The sequence below is a fragment of the Bicyclus anynana genome, chromosome Z, assembly GCF_947172395.1.
Source record: "Bicyclus anynana chromosome Z, ilBicAnyn1.1, whole genome shotgun sequence".
Classification (NCBI taxonomy): domain Eukaryota; kingdom Metazoa; phylum Arthropoda; class Insecta; order Lepidoptera; family Nymphalidae; genus Bicyclus; species Bicyclus anynana.
The window spans coordinates 8,897,057-8,924,444 of record NC_069110.1 but is presented as its reverse complement, the minus strand read 5'-3'; the positions used below and the strand labels follow the sequence as shown (position 1 = coordinate 8,924,444).

The following is a 27,388-nucleotide window of genomic DNA, read 5'->3' as shown; positions in this document are numbered from 1 at the left end:
AGGGATTTTAATATTACTAAATAAATAAATAATCGTACTCTAAGCACTGAACGAACTTTCAAGAACTTCGTCACAGATGTATTATGCAGATTGAGCTTTAGATAATATTTTTTTTGCCCTATAAGGTATTGCCAAGTACCTAGTACCTGGGCGACTAAAACGAATTTAAGCAATTTTTCTTTCATGTTACATATTGGACGGTTGAGTTAAAATCCAGATAATAAGTAATTTTCATTGTACAAATAAGAAAAGGTGAACAATTTTTATTTTGTAAATTTGAAAACCTTATTTAAAGTAATTAGTAGTTTGTTTACATCGAGTCCAAAACGACTAAGATTTTAGTACAGCTATCTCGATGGATTTATCGCAACGGAAACCCTAGCCCGAATTTAATTTGTAATACAGGCATACTAAATTTCATAAAAATCGTTGGAGCCATTTCCAAGATTCAGATTATGTGGTTTTAACAAGAATTGCTCGTTTAATAACCTTTAATAGATATGACTAGAAGAAAACAGTGAATAGTTTGTATGAAGAACTCTTATTTCTGATATTATTTTTATTATGAAATATCATACTAATGGAAAACATAATATATAATATATAAGGGATAAGTTGGTTTTTCTTTCTAGAAAATATTTAGTTTTATTTCTTTAATTAGTATATATCCGTTAAAATAGCTATATAGTATAGACTTTTACGGCCTCCGTGGCGCAGTGGTTTGCGCAGTGGACTTAGAAGATGGAGGTCCTGGGTTCGATCCCCGGCTGAGCCGCTTGAGTTTTCTTAATTGGTCCAAGTCTGGCTGGTGGGAGGCTTCGGCCGTGGCTAGTTACCACTCTACCGACAAAGACGTACCGCCAAGCGATTTAGCGTTCCAATACGATGTAGTGTAGAAACCGAAAGGTGTGTGGATTTTCATCCTCCTCCTAACAAGTTAGCCCGCTTCCATCTTAGATTGAATCATCACTTACCATCAGGTGAGATTGTTGTCAAGGGCTTACTTGTAATGACTAAAAAAAGACTCTTTTTAATGGCTTACCTTAGACCCACTGAATTACTCCGGGGTGCTCGATACGAGCTGGTAGGGTGGTATTAAATGACTTGTGATAATTTCTCAAGTTACATATCCCATCTTTTAAAAGGATGGATGCTTGACCCCAAAAATAGGCTGATAATGAGAACTTCTCCTGGATTCTTGTGAATCCTGGTCATCATCACCCTAAAACTGACCCGTGCTGAGTAGGGGATATCTTATACATGATTTCCTGCTAAAGGATTGAGAGCGTCTTAATGGGACAGTTAAAAGTTGATGATGATTATTATGATGATGATGACATGACAGCATGATGGCTTATTAAGTTACACAACCTGTTCAATGACAAACCGATTAACAGATTAACTTGTCAAGTCTGTTTCCCACATTGGGTGTCAACATTGTGATCCTAAGTTCTAATTCGTGTATATATTCACTAACTTTGTCCTGTAGTTTCACTCACGTAGACATTGTAGAAATATCGGCATAAAAGATGCTTGTGATTGTTTAATCTATCCTTGTACCAAATTTCATCCAAACCCTTTCAGCCGTTCTGGAGTTATACTCGTGCATGGTGTAACTAATACAACTTTAGTTTATAGATAAATCACAGTCATGCTTAATTAAACAACTTATACCTATTGCATAGATGCTGACCATCTGGACGTTAAGAAAATTACCAGGGGCGTAGCTAGCGCCGTATTAGTCGCATAATACAAAGATACGGGGCCACCGGACTACAAGGGCCCCTTACATGTGAAAGCAACAATTAGTAAAATCTAGGTAATCCACAACCTCTTTTTCCCTGGTAAAGCGTGGGCCTAAAATTTGGAAACATCCTACATAGGTTAAGTCACTGTCATATTTATTTTGAGCAAGCATTTCTGTTTCTTTTGTGAGAAATCTTTACCCTTCATTTGGGCCCCCTAAATAATAGGCACAGGGCCTCCTAGGCACGCTACGCCACTGTTAATTACATCTTACATCAGGATTGTTCACGACGGATACAAAAAATAATTTCTAAACGTTTATCGGCATAAAATTTACAATATCCGAATCGAATCCAAAGGCAAAAACTAGTATTTTTTATTTGGATATCACAAAGAATTAAAATTATCTTTAGTGTGTAAAACCATGCGGTTATTTATACGAAATTTAGGTATAATCCTATCAATTGACATCCGGATAAGATAAATGATAAGAATGAGTACCTACGTAGGCATTCGTCGTACTACGATAATGCAAACGGGTAATCATAGATTGTAGTCATGTCATGTGTCTTTTAATTTAGCTGGGTGTGTTACACTTATACTAACGCGGTTTCACCATCTTAATTAATTAATAAATTAATTAAGCGCTTAATAAATTAATCCCGTGGGAATATGCGCATGAAATATTACTCAGTAGCTTTCCATTGGTGTAAGAATTATTAAAATCGGTTTAGTGGTTTATCTTTTTTTATTCTCTACAAATTACAATCTCATCTGATGGTAAGTGATGATGCAATCTAAGATGAAAGCGGGCTAACTTGTTACAAGTAGAATGAAATCCACACCCCTTTCGGTTTAGAGGTTGAGCCATAAATGCGTAATAAACAGACTGACTTTCTTATTTATAAAATATAAAAAAATATACATATACTCGTAGAATATAGAAGGCCCAACTTTTCACGAGAAATACTATTTTTATTTTCTTTTGAAGTTTTTTCTTTTCCACCATGTTATGTATATTATTTTGTCTTTCACGCAGCTTAATTGTGCAAACATAAGTTTATATTTATATTATAGTAATATCATACTGTGCAGTTTTCATAAATTAAAGCCTAACTTAATGGCTTAACTGTATCATCTGAGACCTGTGACGAACTTAACGGATACGGGAACGGGGGCCCCAGAAAAATCATCAATATTTTTTTCAATTATAGATTAGTTCGGGCTCGCAGGCTGAAGGGCTATTTTAATGTGTTTCTTGATGATGGAGCTGGTGCTCGGAAAATTCCAAGGCGGTACGAAGTTCGCCGGGTCGACCAGCCGCCATTTTGAATTAACATATGAATATGATAAAATTACAAAAGTACATGTATTTTATATACTTCGCTCTTGCGGTAATCTACGATCAACATTATACGCATATCCTGTTTAAATACCGAGAACGTTCTAGCTCGAGAAAATTAGCATTTCCATTCATCCTTACACAAAGGATATACAAAAGAATGACATTACAATACAAATTTACAAATCAACACAAAGGAGGAATGATCCCAAGTAGCGATCTCTTCATATCTTCAGTAAATGCTCGACTCGAAAATTCTACCGACCTGCAAGTGACTGATAGAAAACATATGAAGCATGAATAATTTTAGCGTTACAAAACCATTCAAGCAAAATATTATACATTGTGTACAAGTCAAATAAACAACAACTGAATACAATGAAATAATCTGAAATAATCTCTCATAAGTGTGTAATGAATTCATTAGTATAATTCCATAGATGGTTTTTAAAATATACAGTCAATTTGGAAAAATAATCATTACATAATATTTAAAATAAAGAGAACTTTATTTTAAATTAAATTAAAATAAATTTAAATTTTAATGTTTCATAATCAATTAATATAAAGAGAACTTTATAATTTTAGTAAACTGATCATTTGATACAAGATAGTTGTAGTTTTCAAATAGTTTTTTTTAAGTTTTGTACTTAAGAAAAGAAAACTTTGAAGAAATATGTGGACAGACGAATAACATAAATACCAATTTATATTATTTACCAATAACGTAAAACGTAATAACATTTTTAAATTGTCCTCCTGTATTAATCTATTCTTCCTATACATACATTCCTTCGTCCCCATGAAAACCGTTGATTGCAATAAAAAAGGTTATGGAGTGTCAATCTAACGTTTACAGCTATATGGGCTCTTTAGACCCTGTAACTAATACTACTTAAGGTGCGGCTACTTAAAACATCCCTTTGGTGCGTTTGACTTTGGCTTAGAATAGATAAGAAATGAATGTATTTTTAAGCCGTGGGAGACTAACATTCCTAAGAACCATAGTATAAAAGCGAAATGGTCAGTTTGTACGCTGTAGAAATGGGTGCGAGAGGATTACCAGCAAAATCCCTCTATAACTTGCTTAAGACCTAAAGCCTTACCAGAACAGCAGCACGTTCGGCTCGTATATTAGACTAGCTGTCGCCGCGCGGTTCCCTGTTCTCGTAGGAATAGGGGATAATATATAATATATAGCCTATAGCCTTCCTCGATAAATGTGCTATCTAATACAGAAAGAGTGTGTCAAATCGGACCAGTAATTCCTGAGATTAGCGCGTTCAAACAAACAATCTATTCAGCTTTATAATATTAGTATGGAAAGGGGAAGTATCCAAAGCTGCTTTATCTTTATTGTTTAGTTTACCCGGTGAATCCATGGAATGCTAATATATTACGTCTCAATTATAAAAATTAATAATTATATACGTCTGATTTCATAGTACCTACGCATCCAATTTATTGTTATATATTTTACCTTTGCGAACGAAGCACGGACTTTACGGAAAAAGTATTACAGTGGATTAGAATCTAAGTGGGTTATCAAGTCGTCCTGAATTTTTTATTTTTCGTGTTTTCAATTACTTCCACTGAACTGATTCATTCATTTAAAATTTACGACTCTGGCCGGCAATCTTGTGCATCACTAATTCACTACACAACACGGCACTACATAACACAGCGCAAGTATTGTTTTTATTACTCAGAGTTGATTCTACATTGTCAGAAAAACTCTCAGTAATATCATTAGTCAAATGTTTATTTAAAACCACTTCTAAGAACGTAAATTATTATTACTTAGCCAAGCTTTGTCCATTTTAAAGTTAATTTGTCATATGTATGTCTTATGCATAACTAGCGGACGCCCGCGACTATTACCGCGTGAATAATATAAGCCATAAGCTTTCATTGTTACTTTAACTAGGTAACCATTTTGTTAGAAAAAAAAGAGGATTGTAAGCTATCTATATATACTTACACATCTATAAAGGGGATTATCAAATCATGCATTTATACTTCGAAGAAATTAGGCATCGTTTTCGTCGAAACCTTCCAGTCATATTTCAACTAATTTACAAGAGACTTCGACAAAATGAAAACAAAAGCTTTTCCATGTAATACTTTACCTATTGGTGAAATCCGTATGAAAGTCCTTCCAGTAGTTTTTTAATTTATCGCTTACAGACAAACAGACGCGGCGAAGGACTTTACATGTGAACGTCGTAAGCAGAGTGAAGATATATTTACTGTGTCGTAAAGTTAACATCTCCTGCGAAACGTGCGTAGAGGGTTTTTTTGTTGTATCTGGGTGACAGTTAGGTTTTCGCGGATAATAGCAAATTACGAGCAAAGTAACGCCTGATTCTATTCAATAATAAATTGTATCGAGGCTAATTTTCTCTAAATACCTTCCCAGACCATACTAAATATTTACCCAAAGACGTTTCAGTTGAAGCATAATTCAATGAGTAGGTATATATATATGTACATTCTTAAACGTACCTATTCAAAATGAGCTCATTAACAAGACAACACAATATTAGGATTCATGAAGGTTGTTACTAGAATTTTGTCATTAAGTAGTTTTTTTTCTTTACAAGTTAGACATTGACTACGATCTCACCTTATTATAAATAGGTAATGATTCATCTGATATGGAAGCGAGCTGATTTTTAAATGTAGGATGAAAAAAATCCACACCCTTTCGGTTTCTACATGACATCATACCGGAAAGTACACGTACTAGGCAGATTATAATAATATTTTTGGAATGTTGAGAGAACTCAGGGGTGTAGCAAAATTAGTTGGAGAGGAGAGGAGGAGGAGAGGAGTTCAAATGCGCCATGTCCCGAAAATCTATTTAGCAGTTTTATTATGTTTTTATCTCCGGGAAGCAACAAAGTGAGACTGGATAAAATTTTACTAATTTTAATTTTTGCTTTCACACTGTAGCCCGGGAGCAGATACGGCGGTAGCTACGCTCCTGAGTCAACTAATAATTTAGATAGATCATGATCCGATAGACTCAGTTAAGTTAATGGTCTTATAGCGAAAAGCTTCGACCAACACCATAAGAAGCTTTCGCTCAACTGCTGGATTAAGGGTCAGATACAGAAATCAGTTAATCTTGAGGCGGCGCTTATTGTCTGTGACCACAGCTATAAAAACATAAATAATTCCTGTATTAAATACATTCAAACATTGTCCTTGCTAGCACTTGGTTACCAGTGATAATAATTTATTATGTGGGTGAATATACTATGGTCCGGGAATCGCACAGGCAAATTGTTACCTACACTGCATTTGTCGCGTTTATTGTTCACTAACATACGCCCAGTGGCGTGCATAAGGTTTTCGATCAGAGTATGCACTAGAAAAATAACCATTAAGAAAACAAATCTTAGGGTATGCAGTACCCATGTACAATGCATGTATGAAGTGCACGCCACTGCAAATTCCCCGCGTTTTCACAATCGTATTTAGGTTGCCGTGAGACTATGGAGATAAAATATAGCCTATGACACTTCTAGTAATTAAAGAATTTTCAAAATCAGTTCAGTAGATCCAGAGATACATCCTACGACCTCACAAACTATAACTCGTTATAACATCTTTACCTACTAATTTTATAATGGTAAAGTTTGTGGTATTGCAGAAGGTAATCTATATATACTAAACCGATTTTGAAAAAAATCTATTACCAATAGAAACACTAGAAATCTACGTTATTCGTGAGTATTGGCTATATTTTATCCCTGTATTCCTAAGGGAAAGGAAACTTCGCGGGTGAAACCGCGAGGCGTCGGCTAGTAATGAATAATAATGTACAAGTGAAAAAAGTACCCATTAAAATAGCCCATAAAATCATTACATTATTATTATCGATGTATAATGACATATTTCGTTGACCTTAACGCAATATGTGGGACAATTAATTATAATTACTACTACCGCGAAATGTTTCCGTTTATTCAGTATGATCTATATATAGAAAGCGTCCTTGGGGACGGCTCCATAATAGAATAGAATAGAATACAAGAATACAATAGTACGGGAGCCGAAGAGAGTGTTTTTGAAGTAATTCAAGCGCGGTAGATGAAAATATTAAGGGACTATGAGTACCTCCACCAAGTATGAGCCCTTAGTTCTGGTGGGAAGCAACCAAAAAAAAAAAACTAACTTCAGATATACTTAAACAGCACGTCAGATGCCTTATCTGTGTGCCTAGTGGGAGTTTTCAATATTTTCATACTGTTACTATCGCGTTAACGTAAACGCGAATTTATATGGAATTGAAACAGTTGTGCAGTAGTGCCACTAGATGGCGCTGTTTCAATTGCTTAAAAATTCGCGTTTACGTTAACCCGATAGTAACAGTATGAAACTGCCACTAGGCCCTCTGATGTGCTGTTTAAGGATTTCTGAAGTTAGTTTTTTTTTGGTGATTAATTGATACGCGTAGCTAAAAAGGTGTGCGAAAATCTGGGGTTTTCAAAGTTACAAAACAAAACCCATATACATATTTCTGTTCTCGATCCACGAGCGCGGTCAGTTTTTATATTGAAGCAAATAATCTGCTGAATAATTGCTAATATTTTCTGACGATATCAGTAAGCCGAAGCAGAGTGGTTTTTAAAATCTTTTGTTTTTTCTCCCATCGCTCAATGCTACGAAAATATATTATTTCTATGCTTCTATTTCTGCATTTTTGGATAAAAATAACGGTCTTCCTCAAACATTTAGCAATGTTAGGGCGATGGCAGGATAAAAGATCTAATTGAATTTTGACACGTGGACGCTAAACAACGTCGTACGTACTCGTATGATGCTGAAGATTACGAGTATCAATACATATAAATAAAATTAAAATGGTTGCCTTCAAGATGCTTGATTTCAAGATATATAATTGTTTTTTTTTTCAAGTGCTTATAGTTATTTATGTGACACTCAATCCCGGAAAAATGCTTTAGTTCCCGCGGGATTTGTGAAAAATTGACTTTCAAGCTCATCTATCCTACTAATATTATAAAACTGAAGAGTTTGTTTGATTGAAAGCGCTATTCTCAGGAACTACTGGTCCAATTCGAAAAATTCTTTCAGTGTTAGATAGCTCATTTATCGAGGAAGGCTATAGTAGGTTAAATATTATTTCTGTATTTCTACGGGAACGGGCACAGCGTTAGCTTTTAGCGATCTCTGTTCTGTGGGAACGGGAACTACGCGGGTAAATTTGCGCGGCGTCAGCTAGTGGGTAATAAAACACTGACATTATTATGTCTTAGGTTTACCTGTTGAGTTCTGGTTATAGTTATATTGGTCCTTGAAACAAGTATATACAGAGTGATTCGGTCTTTAGTGCGGATATTTTTTTTCGTGGTTCTGTATCATTAATAGAATATAAATCTACAAACAGTTCGATACATTTAATGTAATTTTTTTTTTAATTTATGTCTCTAAAATAACAAAATAATGTACATATTATTACTAAACAAGATATATTCAGCTTAAAAGTGATCTGGTGACGTCCTTTAGGTATCAAACGAAAATAAAATAAACGCACAATAGGGTGACCCTAAAATTCTGTTCAAAAGTAAATAACTTTAGCTAACGATAATTTTGTTATTTTTGAGTTAAAAAAAAAAAGAAAAAATACGTGATCATTAAATTTTGTTTATGTACAAAATATAAAAATATCCGCACTAAAAAAAATTTCTTCCTGTATAAGTATATCAGTCATTTTTCAAGTTATATTTTTTAAATATTGTATATTGCAATATCGATTCATATTTCGTTTATAATGTATTTCAGATCTTATCAAACGTTTAATTTTTATATGAAAGTCTGTAATTCAAGTTGTATTCACAGTAATTAGCACTGTAACTTAACAATGTATAGGGGTTAAAATCATCAATCAGTATAAGATTTATAAAAGACGGGAGCACAATAGGTCGTGACCCGCTTAAGCGCAGCTTAAGTACTTTATGTTCTGTGATCGTGACCTTGACCTTGTTATCTCTCTATTTTGCGCCCCCTGTTATAGAATCAGAGCCTGCGATAGCCAGATATACCTCATTTTATGAAGGCTCATTTTATATTTGTCACTACCTTAGGTAAGTATGCTATAGCTTGGCAAGTTCGTTGATGACACTCCCGACGCCACCCTGATATGCGACCGACGGGGGAAAAGACTGCGCAGGTGTAAAATCGTGCGTGCGGGGAAGTAAGTTTTTCATTTAATTTAATTTCATCAGTCGTGGGTTTTTCATTCATCGCTACACAAACCCCCTGACCCGCACGGATTATTGGGAATGTTAGGAACTAATTTGCCATGTAGTGGCTTTGGCAGGTTAAAGAAACAAAGAAAGAAAATTCACATTTTTGTACACCACAAAGAACATAGAATACAATAGATACAAAAAATATTTAATGCACAATAGGCGACCTTATCGCTACCATGCGATCTCTTCCAAGCATCCTAATGAAGAAACTAATAATAAAAAATATAAAATACGAGTATATAGGGTTATGGTACAGAAGTAATAGAGAAAAGGAGATAAAATTCACGAATAACATAGTTAAATATGTGTAAAATATACAATACGATACATAGTATTATATATGCATAATGCATATGTATAAAAACTAAAATATTCATGTAATCACGTCTCAATAAAATATGATTTTTTTTTCAATTTTATAGAATGATAATGAACTACCTAAGACCATTTAATAAAAAAGTCTAATAGTCTATTTTATACAGAAGAAAAAATATGGTCTTGACAGATAGACAACGAAGTGATTTTAAAAGATTTTTTTTTATCTTTAGAGTTAGGGAATTCTATAAAAGGAATAATCCAGCACAACATTCTCTTGAATTGTATATGTAAGTGAACATGAATGAAAAACCAGTAGTCATATAAAGCGCTACTCTATCTCAATATCGTTTGGTGTTGCAGTTTGCCTTGTGTATATAATGTTAAGGGCAAGTATTGGATATTTATACTACTTTCGGTAATCCACTGCTTTAAAAATTTAACAAAACAAACGAATTCGTATTTCAATTAAGACACAGGTTTTTAGGACATGTCTGTTTTGTGTATAATTAAATCATAAGTATAAAAAAAAATACCGACCGAATTGAGAACCTCCTCCTTTTTGAAGTCGGTTAAAAAATATATTTTGTCTATTCGACTATATATTACACTAGCTGACGCTGCGCGGTTTCACCCGCGTGGTTTCCGTTCCCGTAGGGATACGAAGATAACTTATAGCCTATAGCCTTCCTCAATAAATTGGCTATCTAACGTTGAAAGAATATTTTAAATCGGTCCAGTAGTTCCTGAGATTAGCGCGTTCAATCAAACAAACAAACTCTTCAGTTTTATTATTTATTAGTATAGATACTAAATTCGCTATTTAAATGGGGGTATGAAGGTGATAAATAATTTACGATCTATACTCATACCTACCAAAAATAGAAAAAAGTTACATTAAAATCGTTTGAGCCGTTACGAAGGAGTGTGACTACTAACACCTTGACACTAGGAGCTAGGATTGGTTTAGGTCTCAAGTTCCTAGGGTCAGAGCCCTGCCTACCAGTTCCATATACAATAATAAAGAGGGTTATTGAAGGAATCACAGAAAGATAATCCTGAACGGGAATACGTGAACGGAAACCACGCAGGTGAAACCGTGCGGCGTCTACTAGTTTTTTAATAAAAGAAATGTATTGTAATAGGTATACAAATAAAATATATTGTGTTATATAATAACTACTAAATATATTATGTTGTAATCGTAAAGGTTTACGTTGAAACGACATACTCATATCAATATCAATTCATAAAAGTCAATAAATTTGTCCTTTTCAATTTTGCTTCAATTTATTTTACTGTAGCTTGGTTAATAATAAAAGTGGCTTACATAGAGATAGTATTAATATTATTTTTATTATTAACTAGCTGACGTCACGCGGGTTTACCCGCGTGGTTCCCGTTCCCGTAAGAATACGGGGATAATATATATCTAACACTGAAAGAATTTTTCAAATTCCGACCAGTAGTTACTGAGATTATCACGTTCAACCAAACAAACAAACAAAGTCTTCAGCTTTATAATATTAGTATAGATGTTTGGTAATATACACAATGTCCTCAACATATTAAGATGAGAGACTCACAAGTTGGTAAATTTTAAGAGAACACAGTCAAGGGTAAAGGTTAGGTTAGGTAGGTAAAGTAAGGCTTATGTATTTACTAAGCGATGGAATGATATCAGTTATCCTACGAACTAACGGACTCCGTTAGAGGAAAAATATTTTTCATCTAAATATTAGTAACTATACCAAAAATCATCTAAATTGATTCAGCTTAACGTAAAAGACCACGCGGCCAAAGTCACGGGTATTTGTAGGTTTTCATTCAATGTTATTAGTGGCCTATGAGTGGACTACATTAGCATTTTATGTCAAGTGATAATAAATAATTGTAGATAACATAAATTTGCATTAATTATTATATTTTGTTTGAAAATACGAATACAGTTACGATATGTATAAAAAAATCATTTATAAAGCTCAATTATTGCAATCCAGTCCAGTATAGAAACTAGATTAAGGTAGGCCAGTTGTACATGTATAATGTACATGTACGAGAATGTATCATACGCGAAATATAAAGTTGAATACACATTAGACTGACGGTCGTCAAGATGAATGATAATAATAACGAATGTTTGCGTGCGAGTATGTTTGTAACGCGTTCACGATTATACCACCACACCGGAGTGACTTTTTCACCAATTGTAAGCTACATTATCAGCGAGTAACAAAGGCTACCGTAAGAGCCGTGATAGCCCAGTGGATGGCTATATGACGTATATAGGTTCGAATCCGGTCCGGGGTATGCAACTTCCAACTTTTCAGTTATGTGCATTTTAATAAATTAAATATTGTCTCTAACGGTGTAGGAAAAGCATCGTGAAAAAATCTGCATACCTGAGAATTTTCTTAATTCTCTACGTGTGTGAAGTCTGGCACACCGCATCGGGTCAGCGTGGTGGACTATTGACCTAACCCCACTCATTTTGAGAGGAGACTTGTGCTCAACAGTCAACCAAAAATGAGTTGCTAATAATGAACAAAGGCTATAAGTATTTTCATCTTTGTATTCTCAAAGGAAATGGAATTACTTGGGTGAAAACATGGAGCATCTGATTGTATTATAATCGAGATAATAGCGAGTATGTACTCGTATATAAAATCCCAATTTAAGGCAAAGTCTGTATGTTTGTATGTTTGAAGCTGCGACTACTGTATCTATGTGATTACAACCGTGTTTCATCAAAAGCTAGTCAGTCTAATGTGAATATGTCTTTATGCATTTATTTATAACCTTAATTTGTTCCACTTTTAAAACACGTGCTAAGGACCAAGGTATTACGAGAATACAGTGATAATGGATGAATTACATTGATCCAGAGTACCAATATAGTGATTTGGATTGGTAATAATAATCGACTCACATCTGTGACTGTTTCTCATATCCCATTTTACTCTTTTACTTTCATTTATTTTCGCGGACACACACATAAATAACAGTATGAAAATATTGAAAACTCCCACTAGGCACTCTGATGACTGTAATGAGGCGGAAGGTTGCATTTTTTGGACATCTGCAAAGAGGAACCCTCTACGAGTTTCCTAGGTTGATCCTAGAAGGCAAGATAGTCGGAAAAAGGGCATGAGGACGACAGCGACGTAAATGGTGGACGATATTAAGGAATGGACCAAGAGTAATTATAGCCAGCCGAAAAATATCTCTAGTGATCGGAAAAGTTTTCTCCATCTGACCGCCAAACTTCAGTTTGAAGAGGGCACCTAATGATTACCGCCGTTTGTAATATGGTTGCCGGCCGGGGGGTTGTGATTATGTATTTATTATATATAAAACATACGAAAATATATAATAAAGAAGGGGCAAAGGGGTCGAATGTGTACATCGATCCAGAACCTGGATAATCATTGCAACATAGGATAACCACCTATTAAAAGAGGCATTTATCACTTGTCACTCATATAAATTAGCTAACTAGCGGACGCCCAGCGGTTTCACCCGCATAATTTCCGTTCCCGTATGAATACGGAGGTAAAATACAGCTTGCGTTATTTTCTATTAATGTGGCTTTAGATTGGTGTAAGAATTTTTAAAATTGGTATAGCGGTTTAACTATGAAAGCATGAAGAAAAAAAATCAAATTTATAATATAAGTCTGGAAACAAGGATTATTTTATATAATTAGTGGACACTAATTATGAAAATGTTTGTTTTAATCTTATTCATGGTTGCATTGCATACGCTACGATAGCGCCGCGTCGCGCCGTCTGCGCTTGACGCCATGACATTGGATAGGTACTACTCGTATGATATTCGAGGCCGTACACGTCAGTTCGACCTAGGGTTGCCGATAATATTGTACTATACTTCGAGTGTGTTTGTTTGTTTTAATTCTTTTTATTTAATAACAAAGTTAGCCCTGGACTGCGTTCTCATCGGATGTTAATTGACGCTGCAGTCTAAGATGGAAGCGTACTAAATTGGAAGAGCTACAAGTTTATTCTACCCATACCTCTGACAGTTTCTTAGCAACATCGTTCCGGAACGGTAAATCGCTTGGCGGTACGTCTTTGCCGGTATGGTGGTAACTACTTACGGCTGCAGCCTACAGACCATACCTTACCATAAAATGGTCCGGTCGAGCTTCGCTTTTACTTATGTACACTTCTTTCCTATACGTCTAATCTATCTCTATCCTACCCTACCCCTACCCTATTTCTTATACCGCGGGTTAAATTACTTGGGGATAGTGTAGCTTCTTAACAGTGAAAGTAATCAGTTCAGTAGTTTCGGAGCCTACTGAATGTATACAAACAAATAATCAAATCTTCTCTGTTTAAAATATTAGTTTAGATTAGATCTGGGCTGGAAATAAATAATACTATTAAATATTCTACTGAATAAAATACACCGTGAACAAAACCAGCTAGATAGGTTCCCAAAAAAATACATTTTTCAAAATTTTGTTTCACGACTTTGTTCGCATTTTTAATGTACATACTCGTACTCATGCTAAATATTAGCTATTTAGTAGTAATAGACTCAACGCTAAATCGCACACAGATGGACTTACGGACGGACGGTCAGACGGGCATGGCAAGACTATAAAGTTTGTTAACCTTAAAAACAACAGTGAGTATTTTATAGATGTTGGCAACCCTAGTACGACTCAACGTCACTGAGAGTTCGTATAGCGCTTACATAATAATTATTATTATTGGTGCGCTAATCCGACCACAACTCATTATTAGAGTTGTGTTTTTATGTACACATACATTAATAAAGTCAGTCTGTCTGCTACTTTTTCACGGCTAAAGCTTTAAGCCCATTTTGATAACTTTTACCATTTTATAAACTAAAATAAAATCATTTTCCATCCGTTTTCCTTCCTCTTGGCAAAATACACCTTTGAACAATAAAAATTAAGGAAATTATTTTGATTGTTTTACATGGGATTCACAAACAATCGTGCGTGAAGAAATTTTGCGGTTTTTGTAGCCTTCAATGTACTAGTATATTCCGCTTGTGATTACCGATATAATTAATGTAAAATTGACTAATCTATTGTTGGAAATAGTAGTCTGGGACGGATATGACGTCGCTCGGTCTCGTGTTGGCTCGTGCCGAAGCTAGGTGGCGCGACTTGTGTCGTAAAGAGTAGGGATTTAGAGAGTTCCCGATCAGTTGGCCTGAACGACTTGCGATTTATGGCGCTCGTCGGCCGGCTTCTGTGTGCTCGTGGCGTTCGAACCGCCCACATTACTTGTTGTGTAATTCTTTATGAGTTACTTGGTATACGCGGGGAGAGTGACTTGAGTGGAAAAGGGGAGTGTTGGTTAACTATCAAAGACGTCTTTAACCCTACACACAACGTTCACAAGTGATTGACTCCACTCAAGGCCATTCTAGGGTCACTCTTCAGCTTTATAATATCTCAACTAACTTTGATACAGGGCCCCTCCAAACAAGCTGCGCCGCTGGGTGTGCAACATAATAATATTAAAAGCCTTTAAATATAATATTAAAAGACAAGCAAATCCTTATTTTTTTTAAGGTTATAACTGTTGGTGTGACCTGTGCTTAATAAGATTCATATATTATTATGTCATACTCGCATGCAAGTGAAAGGGTTTCAAATAAACTTGAACTTTGGTGCATATGATGCCTCTTTAGTACCGTAGTTATACGGATCATAAGGTCCTGGATTCGAGTCTTAGGTCAATTGAGATTTCTCTCAAGGATGCTTCAAAGCAAAATTAATAGGAATGGTAAAGACTGTATTTGGAGTGGGTACGACAAAAGCTATTGAGGCTCTAACAAGTGGCACGTCGATTCTCTTTCTACGATCGCTAACGCTTCGAAAACTAGAAAAATGTATGGGAATGACAGATCTAGATCATGTGACTTGTCGATAGCGAATGTCATTCCCATACATCTTTCTAGTTTTCGAGCGATAGCGATCGTAGAAAGAGTATCGACGTGCCTCTTGGCAAGGGGGGTTGTAACCTTTGTATTTGGTTAATGCAAAGGAATGTTATAATCATGGTTAATGTTAATAGATTAGTGTTTTTGTGGGTCTCTGAATGCAGAGTCACACATACACAAAAAACTTTATTTTTCAACATCATGCTTACCGAGCTAGCTTAAGTGATACGCGTATATACATTTTAATATTAATTGTGATAATGTAACTTATTTTTCCTACGTAAGATTTGTAACCGTGTTTTTCTTCGCTAATGTGTGTTCAATGAATTGAAGATATCAATTACACGATGGCCCTGAGCAATGCACAAACACATCTGCAGACATGTTCGGATTTTACTACACAAACTAATTATCTGTAGGTAGCCTATTTGAAAACCTAGCTTATAAGCCTATTTGGTACCTCCTTTGATTTGGAACTTAAACAAAAAACATACCACACTACTCTAATTCGAGTTGGCGGACTTAGAGCAGTGGCGTGCACAAAGTTTTTAACTAGGGTAGGCTCTATACGTTCGTTCGTTATCAACTCATAGGTATAACTCGGCTAACTGCTGAGCTCGAGTCTCCTCTCAGAATGAGAGGGGTTATCCACTAAGAACGGTTGTTGCGACAGGGCCGTACTAAAGAGGTCTAAAGGCGGACGAAGTCGCGGGCGTCCGGTAGTATAATTTTTTTTTAAATAATAAACTTTAGTTTGTTCTTCAGGGCGATGGAGAGGATGAGTTGAGGTTGGATGAGGAGATGGATCGGGTGGTGTGGAGCGACCCTGGGCCACTGCCGCCGAGACTTCAAAACTCTGGCGAGCCACTCAGAGACGTCGCTGCACCGCCCCCTTATGCTCAAGGTAATTAGCAAGGAACATATTTACTCAGGGGGTTATTAGCTCCCTAAAAAGCAAAGCTTATGGCGTAAATAGAACGTTGGGCAAGAGAGTATCCGTCGCCAAAGGCGAAAATGGTCGGACGATATAAAACAGTACATGGATCTTGAGTTGACCAAGTTACACATTAATAATTCTTTTTCTACAAACGCTACCGCTAATTTCAAAAATTTTACTTGATAATAAGTTGATTACGGGACCTATCGATAACAAATGTGATATTAAAAGTTTCGAAGCGTTTGTAGATGTGGAGTTTAGCTACAGGCCCAGAATAAACTAATCTACACCATCTATACTTATAATAAAACAGTAACTGGTGTAAGAGCCGTGATAGCCCAGTGGATATGACCTTTGCCTTCGAACCGGATGGTGTGGGTTCGAATCTGGTCCGGGACTTGCACCTCCCAACTTTTCATTTGTGTGCATTTTAAGAAATTAAATATCACGTGTCTCAAACGGTGAAGGAAAAACATCGCGAGGAAACCTGCATACCAGAGAATTTTCTTAATTCTCTGCGTGTGTGAAATCTGCCAATACGCATTGGGCCAACGTAGTGGACCCACGTGGAAGCCTAACCCCTCTAATTCTGAGAGGAGACTCGAACTCAGCAGTGAGCCGAATATGGGTTGAAGATGATATAATCGATACCGAAGCTCAAAACATATATTTTCATTTGTTTCTGTCTGTCCGTATTTTATGTTGACCGGGCATCACGCTGAAACTACTGAAAGAATAAAAATGAAACTTGGCACGATTTGAAACCATAATACGAAAAAGGCTATAGGATACTTTTTATTGCAAAAATAAAATCTGAAAGGGGTGAAATAGGGGATTATATCCCTAAATGGTTAAAATTAGGGTGAATATTTTTTAATAGTTACAGTTGTAGTTTTGTAAAATGATTAGTGGATTATTTATTAGAGACATGCGAAAATATAAATAGAAAGAGGTGAAGTAGGGATTGAAAGTTTACATCGATTTCCACGCGGACGATGTTGTGGGCGTCCGCTAGTTACAACTAAAGTTGTGGAATACAGAAAAGCTTTATTATTTAACAATCACCAATCTCATTGGTTCAATTCCTAGCTCGGGTCACTGTATGAGTAAATCATAGAGTGACCCGTACTAGGAATTTCTAAAATTGGCTCAGGTCTAGTCTAGTAGGAGTTGGCCGTGGTCTATATTACTCGCTGATAATGTAGCTTTCCATTGATGGCAAAAAATTAAAATGGGTCAAGTAGTTTCGGAGCCTGTTCGTAACATACAATCATTCAAATCTTACCTAATATTATATTACTTTATTTTTTTAAGAGACAATTTCAAATTATATTTCTTTAAACAGGCGCAAGTCAGCCAAGCAGCTCGGATCTTTCCCCGGCTAGTGCACACCCCACTTCCAGTTCTGATGCACAGGTATAAATAAACATACATCATCATCATCATCATCATCATAATCATCATCGTAACCATCATTATCATCATTGTTCCGTTGCTACGAACCTTGCCTATCTCCATTACTTCTTTCATTCAAGGCTGTAGCGCTCGCAGTACAGCCCCTGCATTCTGTAAAGTTACAGCAATGTGACATCGTTGATTTACATGGAAACGTCGTTATCAGTGACATTTTATTTTTGTCATCCCATAGAAATAAAGTACAAATTACAATAAAATTTGTTATCGACGAGTATAAGATAGCGGAATCACACCCCTGGTCTTTCTTCACCCAAGCCTCCTTGTTAATTACATATTTATTATTACACATTTTTACTTTTATAAAAATAATAATCTTTCGTCATAATAATATTCTTTTAATGCTGTAGGTAGGTGTCATATTGTCATTCGATTCACTCATATTCATCTTAGATTACGAGTATTATTAAATGGCAGTGAGATTTATTTTATATCGATGTTTTTTTAGACTACGTCAATCCAATTACGTTCTTCCATAGAAACACAATATCAGAAAAAACAAAAGAAAACATTTGTACTACAATACTGTGTAGGTACAGTCAAAGATTTTTTTTTGTTTTTATATTATTTTTGAGTTCGGATAATTACTGCAACAGTATTATAATATGCAATAAAATAGTTGAAAAATTATTTTAGTTTTATACCGTTCAAAAACTGAGATATATTTTAAGTATTAGTATTAAAAAACGTATCTCACGGAGTTAATAACACAGCTTTTAATGGCTGATTTTGCAAGCTTAAAAATGGCACGTTTGATACTTATATATCAAACGTGCCATTTTTAAGCTTGAAAGATGAAAAAGTTATATTACTTATGCAAATGCAAATTATTATAACAGCCAACTCTACAAGTCAAAGGTCGTAAAAATTGGTTCAACGTCCATTAATTTATGAATGCTGTAACAAGTTACTATCTTTTTGCATGCACAGAGTGGTCGCTCTACCGGTGACATCGTCGGGAAAACACGACAATGCTTTCCGAATGCTTTATTTCAGAAAGCACGTCATTTTTCGCGGATCAATAAAAAAACAATCCTTTTACAAGGTCAATATAGCACAATAGCAATGTTTGCTTTAGTTAACTTGGGGCTGTCTCCCAGGCTATCCGGTGTCTATACAATCCGCGAGCCTTAATGAGCAATAATAAATAATTGACTGAGTTAGTGATTGTTACAGGCAATACACTTTTTATATTTTTTACCTGTTGAATGTTATCGATATGAAAATTTAACTTTTAAGTTATTGAATTTATTTTATTTTAATTTATTTTTGAATAGTAGACGCCCGTCTTTTGATTCCATTCGTTTGGATGCGGATCAAGTGATAGGTCATCGTCACAGCATTTAACTTGAGAGCTTTTTCTGTTCTGTAGTTAGTTACATCTTCTTCTATCCCACGACGCAAAATAAGGGGTGTTATAAATTTTTATGTCCATCTGTCTGTATCATCGTAGCAATGAAATGGGCGAACCAATTTTAATGCAGTTTTTTATTAAGGTGGTTTTTCAGCAATGGTTCTTTAACATTTTACAAGTTCCTCGATTTACGGATGGTATTAACATTCATTATTTATGTTATTGTGGAGGGGAGGTATTAGTGTTGGCATAAATAAGAGGGTTTTTGATGAATTGAACTCAGTTGTTTGTTGGGCAGCGTGGACACCGTCACGCTGCTAGTTGCGTTAGTGATTTTGTGCAATCATGTTTGTTGTAATAATTAATAATATTTTTAATTATTGATAATGTTTCATGTTGTAATTATTGATCTTAAATTGTTTAGTGTGGGCATGGAGAACATGTCGGGTGAGTGTTTATGCATTCTAAAGGGATCCCTTAAGCCTATTCTCAAGATCACAAGTCCTGGGACCTGCTCGAAGTGTTTCCTCTACCACAAAATAATGGTACTATCTCTGTCACGTCACAACCTGTGTCTTTAAAATTGATTCAGCAGCTTACAAGATATGGGGGGTGATGTTCATCAAAGAGGCTTATTTGATAATCTAGGGTATATAGGATAAATCGGTTATTTAGTGACGGAGGCAAAAACAAATATACAAACTTACACAAATACACAGACATTTGTCTTAATAAATGTTAGTGTTAAGAGTGAAGTATAAGTGATGTGTGCAACTGTACAATAACATAAAAAGAAAACTCTTTCGCTAGCTGTATTTGCCGACCCCACTTAAGTGGGACAAGGGCCTCTAAGCATTTTTTATATCGATTCTTTTTCAACCACCGCTAATACTTCGAAAATTAAAAATTTATGGAAATTACACATCCATCCATCCATATCGATAATGAATGTAATTTCCATATGTTTTTTTTTTAATTTTCTAAGTGTCAGAATATCAAGCGGTTAATTAACTACACTTAATTTTATATCTGTGGTTTTTAATAAGAGAATCGTAGAGTAACGTGGGAGGAAGTCAAGGACAGGGTGATGATGTTGATGATGACATATTGTAGAGGATTCGAATACCTCTATGACGACCTTCATCGAACTGTTGTTGTTGTTGTTACTGGATAAAAAGTATTTTATATTCGGTGATTAAACTAATCACAAACTTATTTCAACTTAACGGACGCCCGAGATTCCATCCGCGTAAAATTCTGTCTATCACAAATCTCACGTGATGGAAACCATGTTTTTTTCCAAGACGAAAAGTAATGTGTTAATCCAAAGTAAAATTTATTCCCTATATATTTCAGCCAAATTGGCTCATAGTCCAGTGTAAAAGAGGAACAAACATACAAACTTACACATGAATGATGTCTTATATTAGTGTGATGTTATGCCCATTTAAAAAATCCAGTCCAGGATAATATTATGATGATTTATGATTAACCAGAGCAGTGCTAGTTTAATCGATTTACCTGTTTATATATTATAGAGTTGTGACGGGAAAAAAATAATCAGCCTAACGTTTGCATTTTCAACGGCTTCATAGTTTCGCTCGCTCATTTCGTATGGATTTTTTTTAACCCAACCAGTGCAAAGTAAAAAAAAAATTAAATTGTAAATTATTAAACCCAATATAATTATTGATATGTTTAATTTGATATAAAAAAATTATCCAGTAAACAGGTCGGTGAAGGTCGTCTTTTAATGCGGGATACTAAACCAATAGTTTGTTTTTCCTGAGCAGATGTCCGGGTCAGCATCGCCAGGCAGTCCGCGTGAAGATGAAAGGCACGTGCAATTCGATGAAGACGATGTTGCACCGGCAGTAGATCCTCTGGACGATGCAAATGACGAACGACGGAACCAAAGGCATGCGTAAGTGTTGGAAATGATTTTATTTTCAGTATTAACCACATTTGAATCTATACTAATATTATAAAGCTGAAGAGTTTGTTTGATTGGACGCGCTAATCTCAGGAACTACTGGTCCAATATGAAAAATTATTTCAGTGTTAGATAGCCTATTTATCGAGAAAGGCCATAGACTATATATTATCCCTGTATTCCTACGGAAACGGGAACCATGCGGTTAAAACCGCGCGGCATCAGCTAGTTATATAATAAAATCATGATGTCGTTATCACCCCATATTTGGCTCACTGCTGAGCTCGAGTCTCTTCTCAGAATGAGAGGGATTAGGAAAAATAGTCCACCACGCTAGCTCAATGCGGATTGGGTTCAGACTTCACACACGCAGAGAATTAAGAAAATTGTGCATTTTAATGACCAATTTATTCAATACTCTTTTCCAATTTATTCAATATTCTATTCAATTTAATTTTTTCTGACATAGCAAGTAATATACAATACATAATAAAATGTTTAATTTGTTGAAGAATAAATGTGAGATTTTTTCTTTTCTTGGAGTTATTCTTGAAAGGCTTAGAAATAAATTTTAGAACAAAAAACATGGTTTTTTTTTCAATATATTCGTATTATGACGTATTCTCGACTATGAAAGCCATCATCGTATGTATAACAAAATATATACAATCCATTATTTCGTATATATACTAATATTATAAAGCTGAAGAGTATATTTGTTTGTTTGAACGCGCTAGTCTCAGGAACTACTGGTCCGAGTTGATAAATTCTATCAGTATTAGGTAGCCCATTTATCGAGGAAGGCTATAGGCTATATATTATCCCCGTATAACGAACGGGAACGAGAACCACGAGGGTAAAACCGCGCGGCGTAAGCTAGTCTCGTATATAAAAAAAATGGTATGTAGGCAGATACTCGTAATATACTCGTTAGCATCGTTTTTGTCGTAAGCTGTTAATTAGTCTACGAGTTCGAATTTCAAATAGTCAATTCTTTGCATAGTTTGCAAGTATTTTGTAAACTGTTCATGACTTTGTGGACAGTTATTCTGTTTACGAACTGTATTATCTGAGAAATGTTAGCTAAACAGAAAAGTTGGCTGGCACCGGCAAAACCAACGTTCGATACAAGCGCGGAACTGTCACCTGGATGGGATAAAAATAGTATAGAGTCGCGTGACTTTGGCATTGTACCTAATTCTGAAGTAAGTCAAGCCCGAGCTTACGAGTTCCTCACTATCGTATGTAGGCAGCGCCGAATTGTACCTCTGGGTGGGCTGGCCGCGTGTTTTTGGTTTCACTGGCCTTGTGTTTGTTGGTATAATGCCTGTGACGTATGCGCGGACTTCAGAAGTGCAGCATACACGGTGAGCGCGAGTGCACCACACGTCTGACGTCACATCATATAGCATGTACTCGTACCATGAAACAAATAAATCATGAACCCACTGCATACTAAAGCTGACAGTGGGAACGTAGACCAATAAATAGTTATTGGAGTGAATGGTTAACTTATAAATAGAAATTTATATTGTTAACTTACGAAATAGACATAAATACAGTTGCCTATGACCAACTTCAGCACAAATCGTTAATTTGGCACCATAATCAAAACGAACCATATAGAGCACATACGATGTTATTTTTCACTTTTCAGTGTATTTATCATACGTATGTTATGTAGAAATACATTTCTGTGTCTAGATGTCGGTTGATTTTTCAAAAAGATTTCAAATAATTTTGATTATGTAAATTTTTTAAAAACATATTTGCAATACATTCAGCAAATGGTTTTAACTTTCAAGACTTTTTATGTTTTACTACTTAAAAGTCCAACCAATGGAGTGATCATGTAGGGAGCGTTCACAATTAACGTAAAGGCAAACGCAATTTTTCGTTCGCAGCACCCTTACTCTACGCTACGCGTTTGCTGCATAGGCTAATTATCATTTGTAGCGGACTGTATGTTACATCTGACATAGACACTCCTTAATTTCTTCAGTGAGTTTTGGTTGACAAACGGGAAGGATAAAATGAGCATAGAGCTTCCACGACTATCCACGTTTTTATTGACCTTTTGTATCTGCCATTCTTTTTATTAATTGGTGCTTAGTTTGTTATCATCATTCATCATCATTATCAGCCGATGGACGTCCCCAGTACAGTGGTATCAAGCCGCCAGAATCCAGTGGCTCCTGCAACCTAATCCTCGGGCCACCTAGTGGGTCGACCAATACTGCGTTTACCGGTGCGGGGTCTCCATTCCAGTACCTTGGGACACCAACGTCCATCTCTTCGAACTGTGGCCTGCCCATTGCCACTTCAGCTTCACGACTCGAACAGTGACCTAATTCAGTGACTTTGGTTCGTCTGCGGATCTCCTCATTTCTGAATCGATCACCCAGATAAACTCCAAGCATACCTCGCTCCATCGCCCGCTAAGTGAAGCCTTTTAATAAGGCCCATAGTTTGTTATACCATGTTGTATTTTTTGAACAATATTTGCCATATCTATCTATCTTCCATCTATCTTCTATATATATAAAAATGAATTGCTGTTCGTTAGTCTCGCTAAAGCTCAAGAACGGCTGGATGGATTTAACTTATCTTGGTCTTGAAATGTTCGTGGAGTTATAGGGAAGGTTTAAAAGGTGAGAAAAATTAAAATAATTGCCGGGAAAACCACAAAAACAACCCTTTTCTATAACAACGTTTAAGAGTCATGAGGTAGGGGTATGGTAGGGGTAGAGTAGTGTAGAGTAAGGATAGGGTGCACACAAGTCAAAGCGAAGTTTGACCGGATCTAAGCTAGTCCCTCGTTGATGAGGGGATCCGAGTTCCTCTCGGTGATGAGGTCACCCCCCTTTACCGAGTAGTTAGTGAGGCTTCTAAATTTGAAATTTAGACGTTACATGCGTCTTGGTTCACTAGTAGCTCGACCAGTCGTCTAGTAGACCAGTAGTAGTCCATACAGAGTACAGACTTACTGTGCATCTTGGTCCACTAATAGCTAGAGCAGTCACTTCACGCACTTCACCCCACGTCCTTGCTTTACCACTACACTGTAAGAAATACCAATACATGGCTTTGGCATTGGTTGTTTTATTCCACGCGCGTGCCCGCATTTCTTCCCATTATGAGTTTTGAACCCATAAAAATCATTAACGTCGATATCGAGAAATATGACTAATTATTTAATACTAGGTTAAACCCGCGATCTCGTCGCGATTAAATGTTTTGTATGGAAATAACTATTTCCGATTTAAAAGAAACAAAATAACACACACAAGTTAACATAACACTGAAGCTGAAAAAACGCATTAAATCTGTTTGACAAATTTGTAAACGGGTCAATCAAAAATAAAAATCGGTTTCGGGCAACGTGCTATGTAAGGTTCTATAGTTTCGCGTCATCTATGCCAGCTAAAATTATTGGTTTTTTGGTAGGTCGACGAGAACTCTTTAAATTTTAGTCCGTATTTAACTGTGAGAGGTTTTCTTTTATTATAATATTTACTAGTTCTCTGAATTATTTCACTTACTTATAAATAAGGTTTTAGCCTACCGAGGAGAAGGATGCTGGACTCTAAGCAACCTTAGTATTTCAAAAACGGATTGAAATCCGAAAAATAAATCGAACAATTTTGTTCGCATGCTCAAAGATTTTATAAAAGAGATATGACACAGTGGCTACAGGGGCTGAGGCGAACAAAAGCGGCTAATTCTCCTTATTTCATAGTAAATAACATAAGTTATTTAAACAAATAATACCTAAATATACATATAAAATATCGAGTTGTGTGTTTAGGAACTATAAAAACTGTATATACATAATTCTTCTTCTTTTTATAGACTTTTCCTAAACATTAATACAGCATAATATTTATAGAATAAGGCCTCAATACCTGCATTTCCTGTTATTTGTTAAATGCTAAACAAATTGAGTCTTATGCTAATCGCAGATTGGTGTCTCAAATTAAATTTCTACTTCTGAAACCTTTGTTGAATAAGCTTCTTAAGAAAGATTAATTGGCACACTATCATTTAAAGGTCTTACGGATTCGAATATTAAAATTTCGAAATCAAAAATCTGCATTATTCTGCATCAGTGATCCATCACAGAATCTCCCGAGAGCGGGTATATATTTTTCTTGTGCGGGAAGGGAAAATTTTCGTAAACGGATACAGCTCGTAAGATCTTGTAGCAGGTAAAACACTTATAACTCTAAAGCACTACCTCCAGACCGTAGATTTATTTTTGCTAACCACTGCTCAAAATATTTTCTTAATTTTTTTCTGTGAGAAGAAAACTTCTCGTAGTCATACCGGATAGAACTGTTCTTGTAGCAGTAAAAAGTTCTGTTATCTCTAGAAAAGCCTAAAATTAAATCTCTGACATCGATACTTATAATAAATCTGTAGAGAGGTCAATTCTGTACATGAACTATATTGTCAAAATAACTATTAGGGGGTGATCAGTAATCGATATTGATGCCAAAAATGTAATCAGTAAAATTTTTGTCTGTCTGTCTGTCTGTATGTTCGTGATAGAAACAAAAACTACTCGACGAATCTTAACGAAACTTGGTACAATTAATCTTCATACACCTGGGCAGGTTATAGTATACTTTTCATCATATCGTGTCCCATAAACTATTGTCAAGTTGTTTGCTTGAAATTAAGCGCTACAGGGAATTTTTTCGTGTATCTTACACGAGAGAACAGAAGCTACTACGTAAAACCTTAGTTTGTTAAGACAATTTCATTTTTATCCTTTTTTTGACGGCCTAATAGAGGTATTTCTGTATACCCTGCCAACCAGCATTGAAGCGGCGTGGTGGATCTACAATCCGTATAGGGTTATAGAGCTTATATCCATTATTTGCTCCAATGCTAGTGGATTGGCTTTACGGAGGACGGCTCTAAAGATCATATTATAATTATTTCATACAGGCGGCATTTGCACGCGCACAAGAGTAGAAAATATTCATTGCAAGAAGGTGCAAGGGGGGGTGGGATTGATCTAGAGCGGCGTATTGGAACAGCACTAACAGAAGAGCCGCTCCCCGAGGCAGACCAGGATGAGTTACACAGCCACCGCAGCGACGACCCGAGGACTCCGCGTAGGCATAGGATGCAGCCACGGGCAAGTTGGATTATCTGTTTATTAAATAAATAAATAATTATAGCCTCAATAGCTCAACGGTAAGAGCGGTCGGTCTCATCACCGAGGGGTGGTGGTTCGATCCTCACCCTGTTGGTCTATTGTCATATCCATTCCTAGCACAGTCTTTCCCGACTAGTTGGAGGGGAATGGGAATATTGGTCATATTTAAAAAAAATATATGGCGAATATTCTTTTTTTAAAAAAAAAGTACTATTGCACACACATCACTATCTAACCCCAAAGTAAATAGCCTGTGTCCTACGTATGTTATGTAGAAACACACCCAATTACATATAATGGTAAATATCCTTACTCTTCACACAAACATCATCCGGTTATGGGAATCTAACCCACGGTTGTGAATACAGAAAGCAGGGTTAAAACTACTCGTACTTGTGTACTCGTAGATATACGAGTATAGAATGCCATCGACCTAGCTCGTGATTCTCCGTCTTAACCACCGTGTTCTGAAGGTGCATTCTCAGCTAATGTAATCTCCATTTCCGTAGTTTCGTTATAAAGTATAAGAGACGGAGTGGCTCTGAGTTTGCACACACTCCGTTGGCAGACACAGGTTAATAACAACTACAGATAAATTGTTTAATCTAAAGCAGTTATAAATGATACAATCCTTCTGATTATCTATACTTATATTATAAAGAGTGGTAGGGGTAATCTCTAGATCTACCGAATAGTATTTTAATTTTTTTTTACCACTAGAAGGCCACGTTTATTTGTTAATGGCAAAGACTACATTTTATCCCCATAATATTCTCACGGGAACGGGAACTATGCGGGTGAAACCATGGGCCGTCAGTTATTTTATTACAAAAAAGTCAAACTTGATTGGATTGAATACAGTTAAACGCTAACATAGTACAAAAATATAAGTTT

General features: G+C 35.8%; 1 protein-coding gene across 3 annotated transcripts in view; it reads left to right on the top strand.

Moving 5' to 3' along the window:
• Positions 1 to 27,388, top strand: part of LOC112053636 (band 3 anion transport protein) — a 58,030-nt gene that overhangs the window by 11,621 nt on the left and 19,021 nt on the right. For 2 of the 3 annotated variants that reach the window (XM_024093225.2, XM_024093310.2), the window contains exons 2-5: positions 16,396 to 16,534; positions 17,913 to 17,983; positions 21,188 to 21,318; positions 26,281 to 26,473. In XM_024093225.2, coding sequence (XP_023948993.2) covers positions 16,396 to 16,534; positions 17,913 to 17,983; positions 21,188 to 21,318; positions 26,281 to 26,473 — 534 coding nt within the window. Of the gene's footprint in view, positions 1 to 16,395; positions 16,535 to 17,912; positions 17,984 to 21,187; positions 21,319 to 22,537; positions 22,695 to 26,280; positions 26,474 to 27,388 lie in introns of those variants that run through there. The other variant, XM_052890637.1, reaches the window with a different exon arrangement.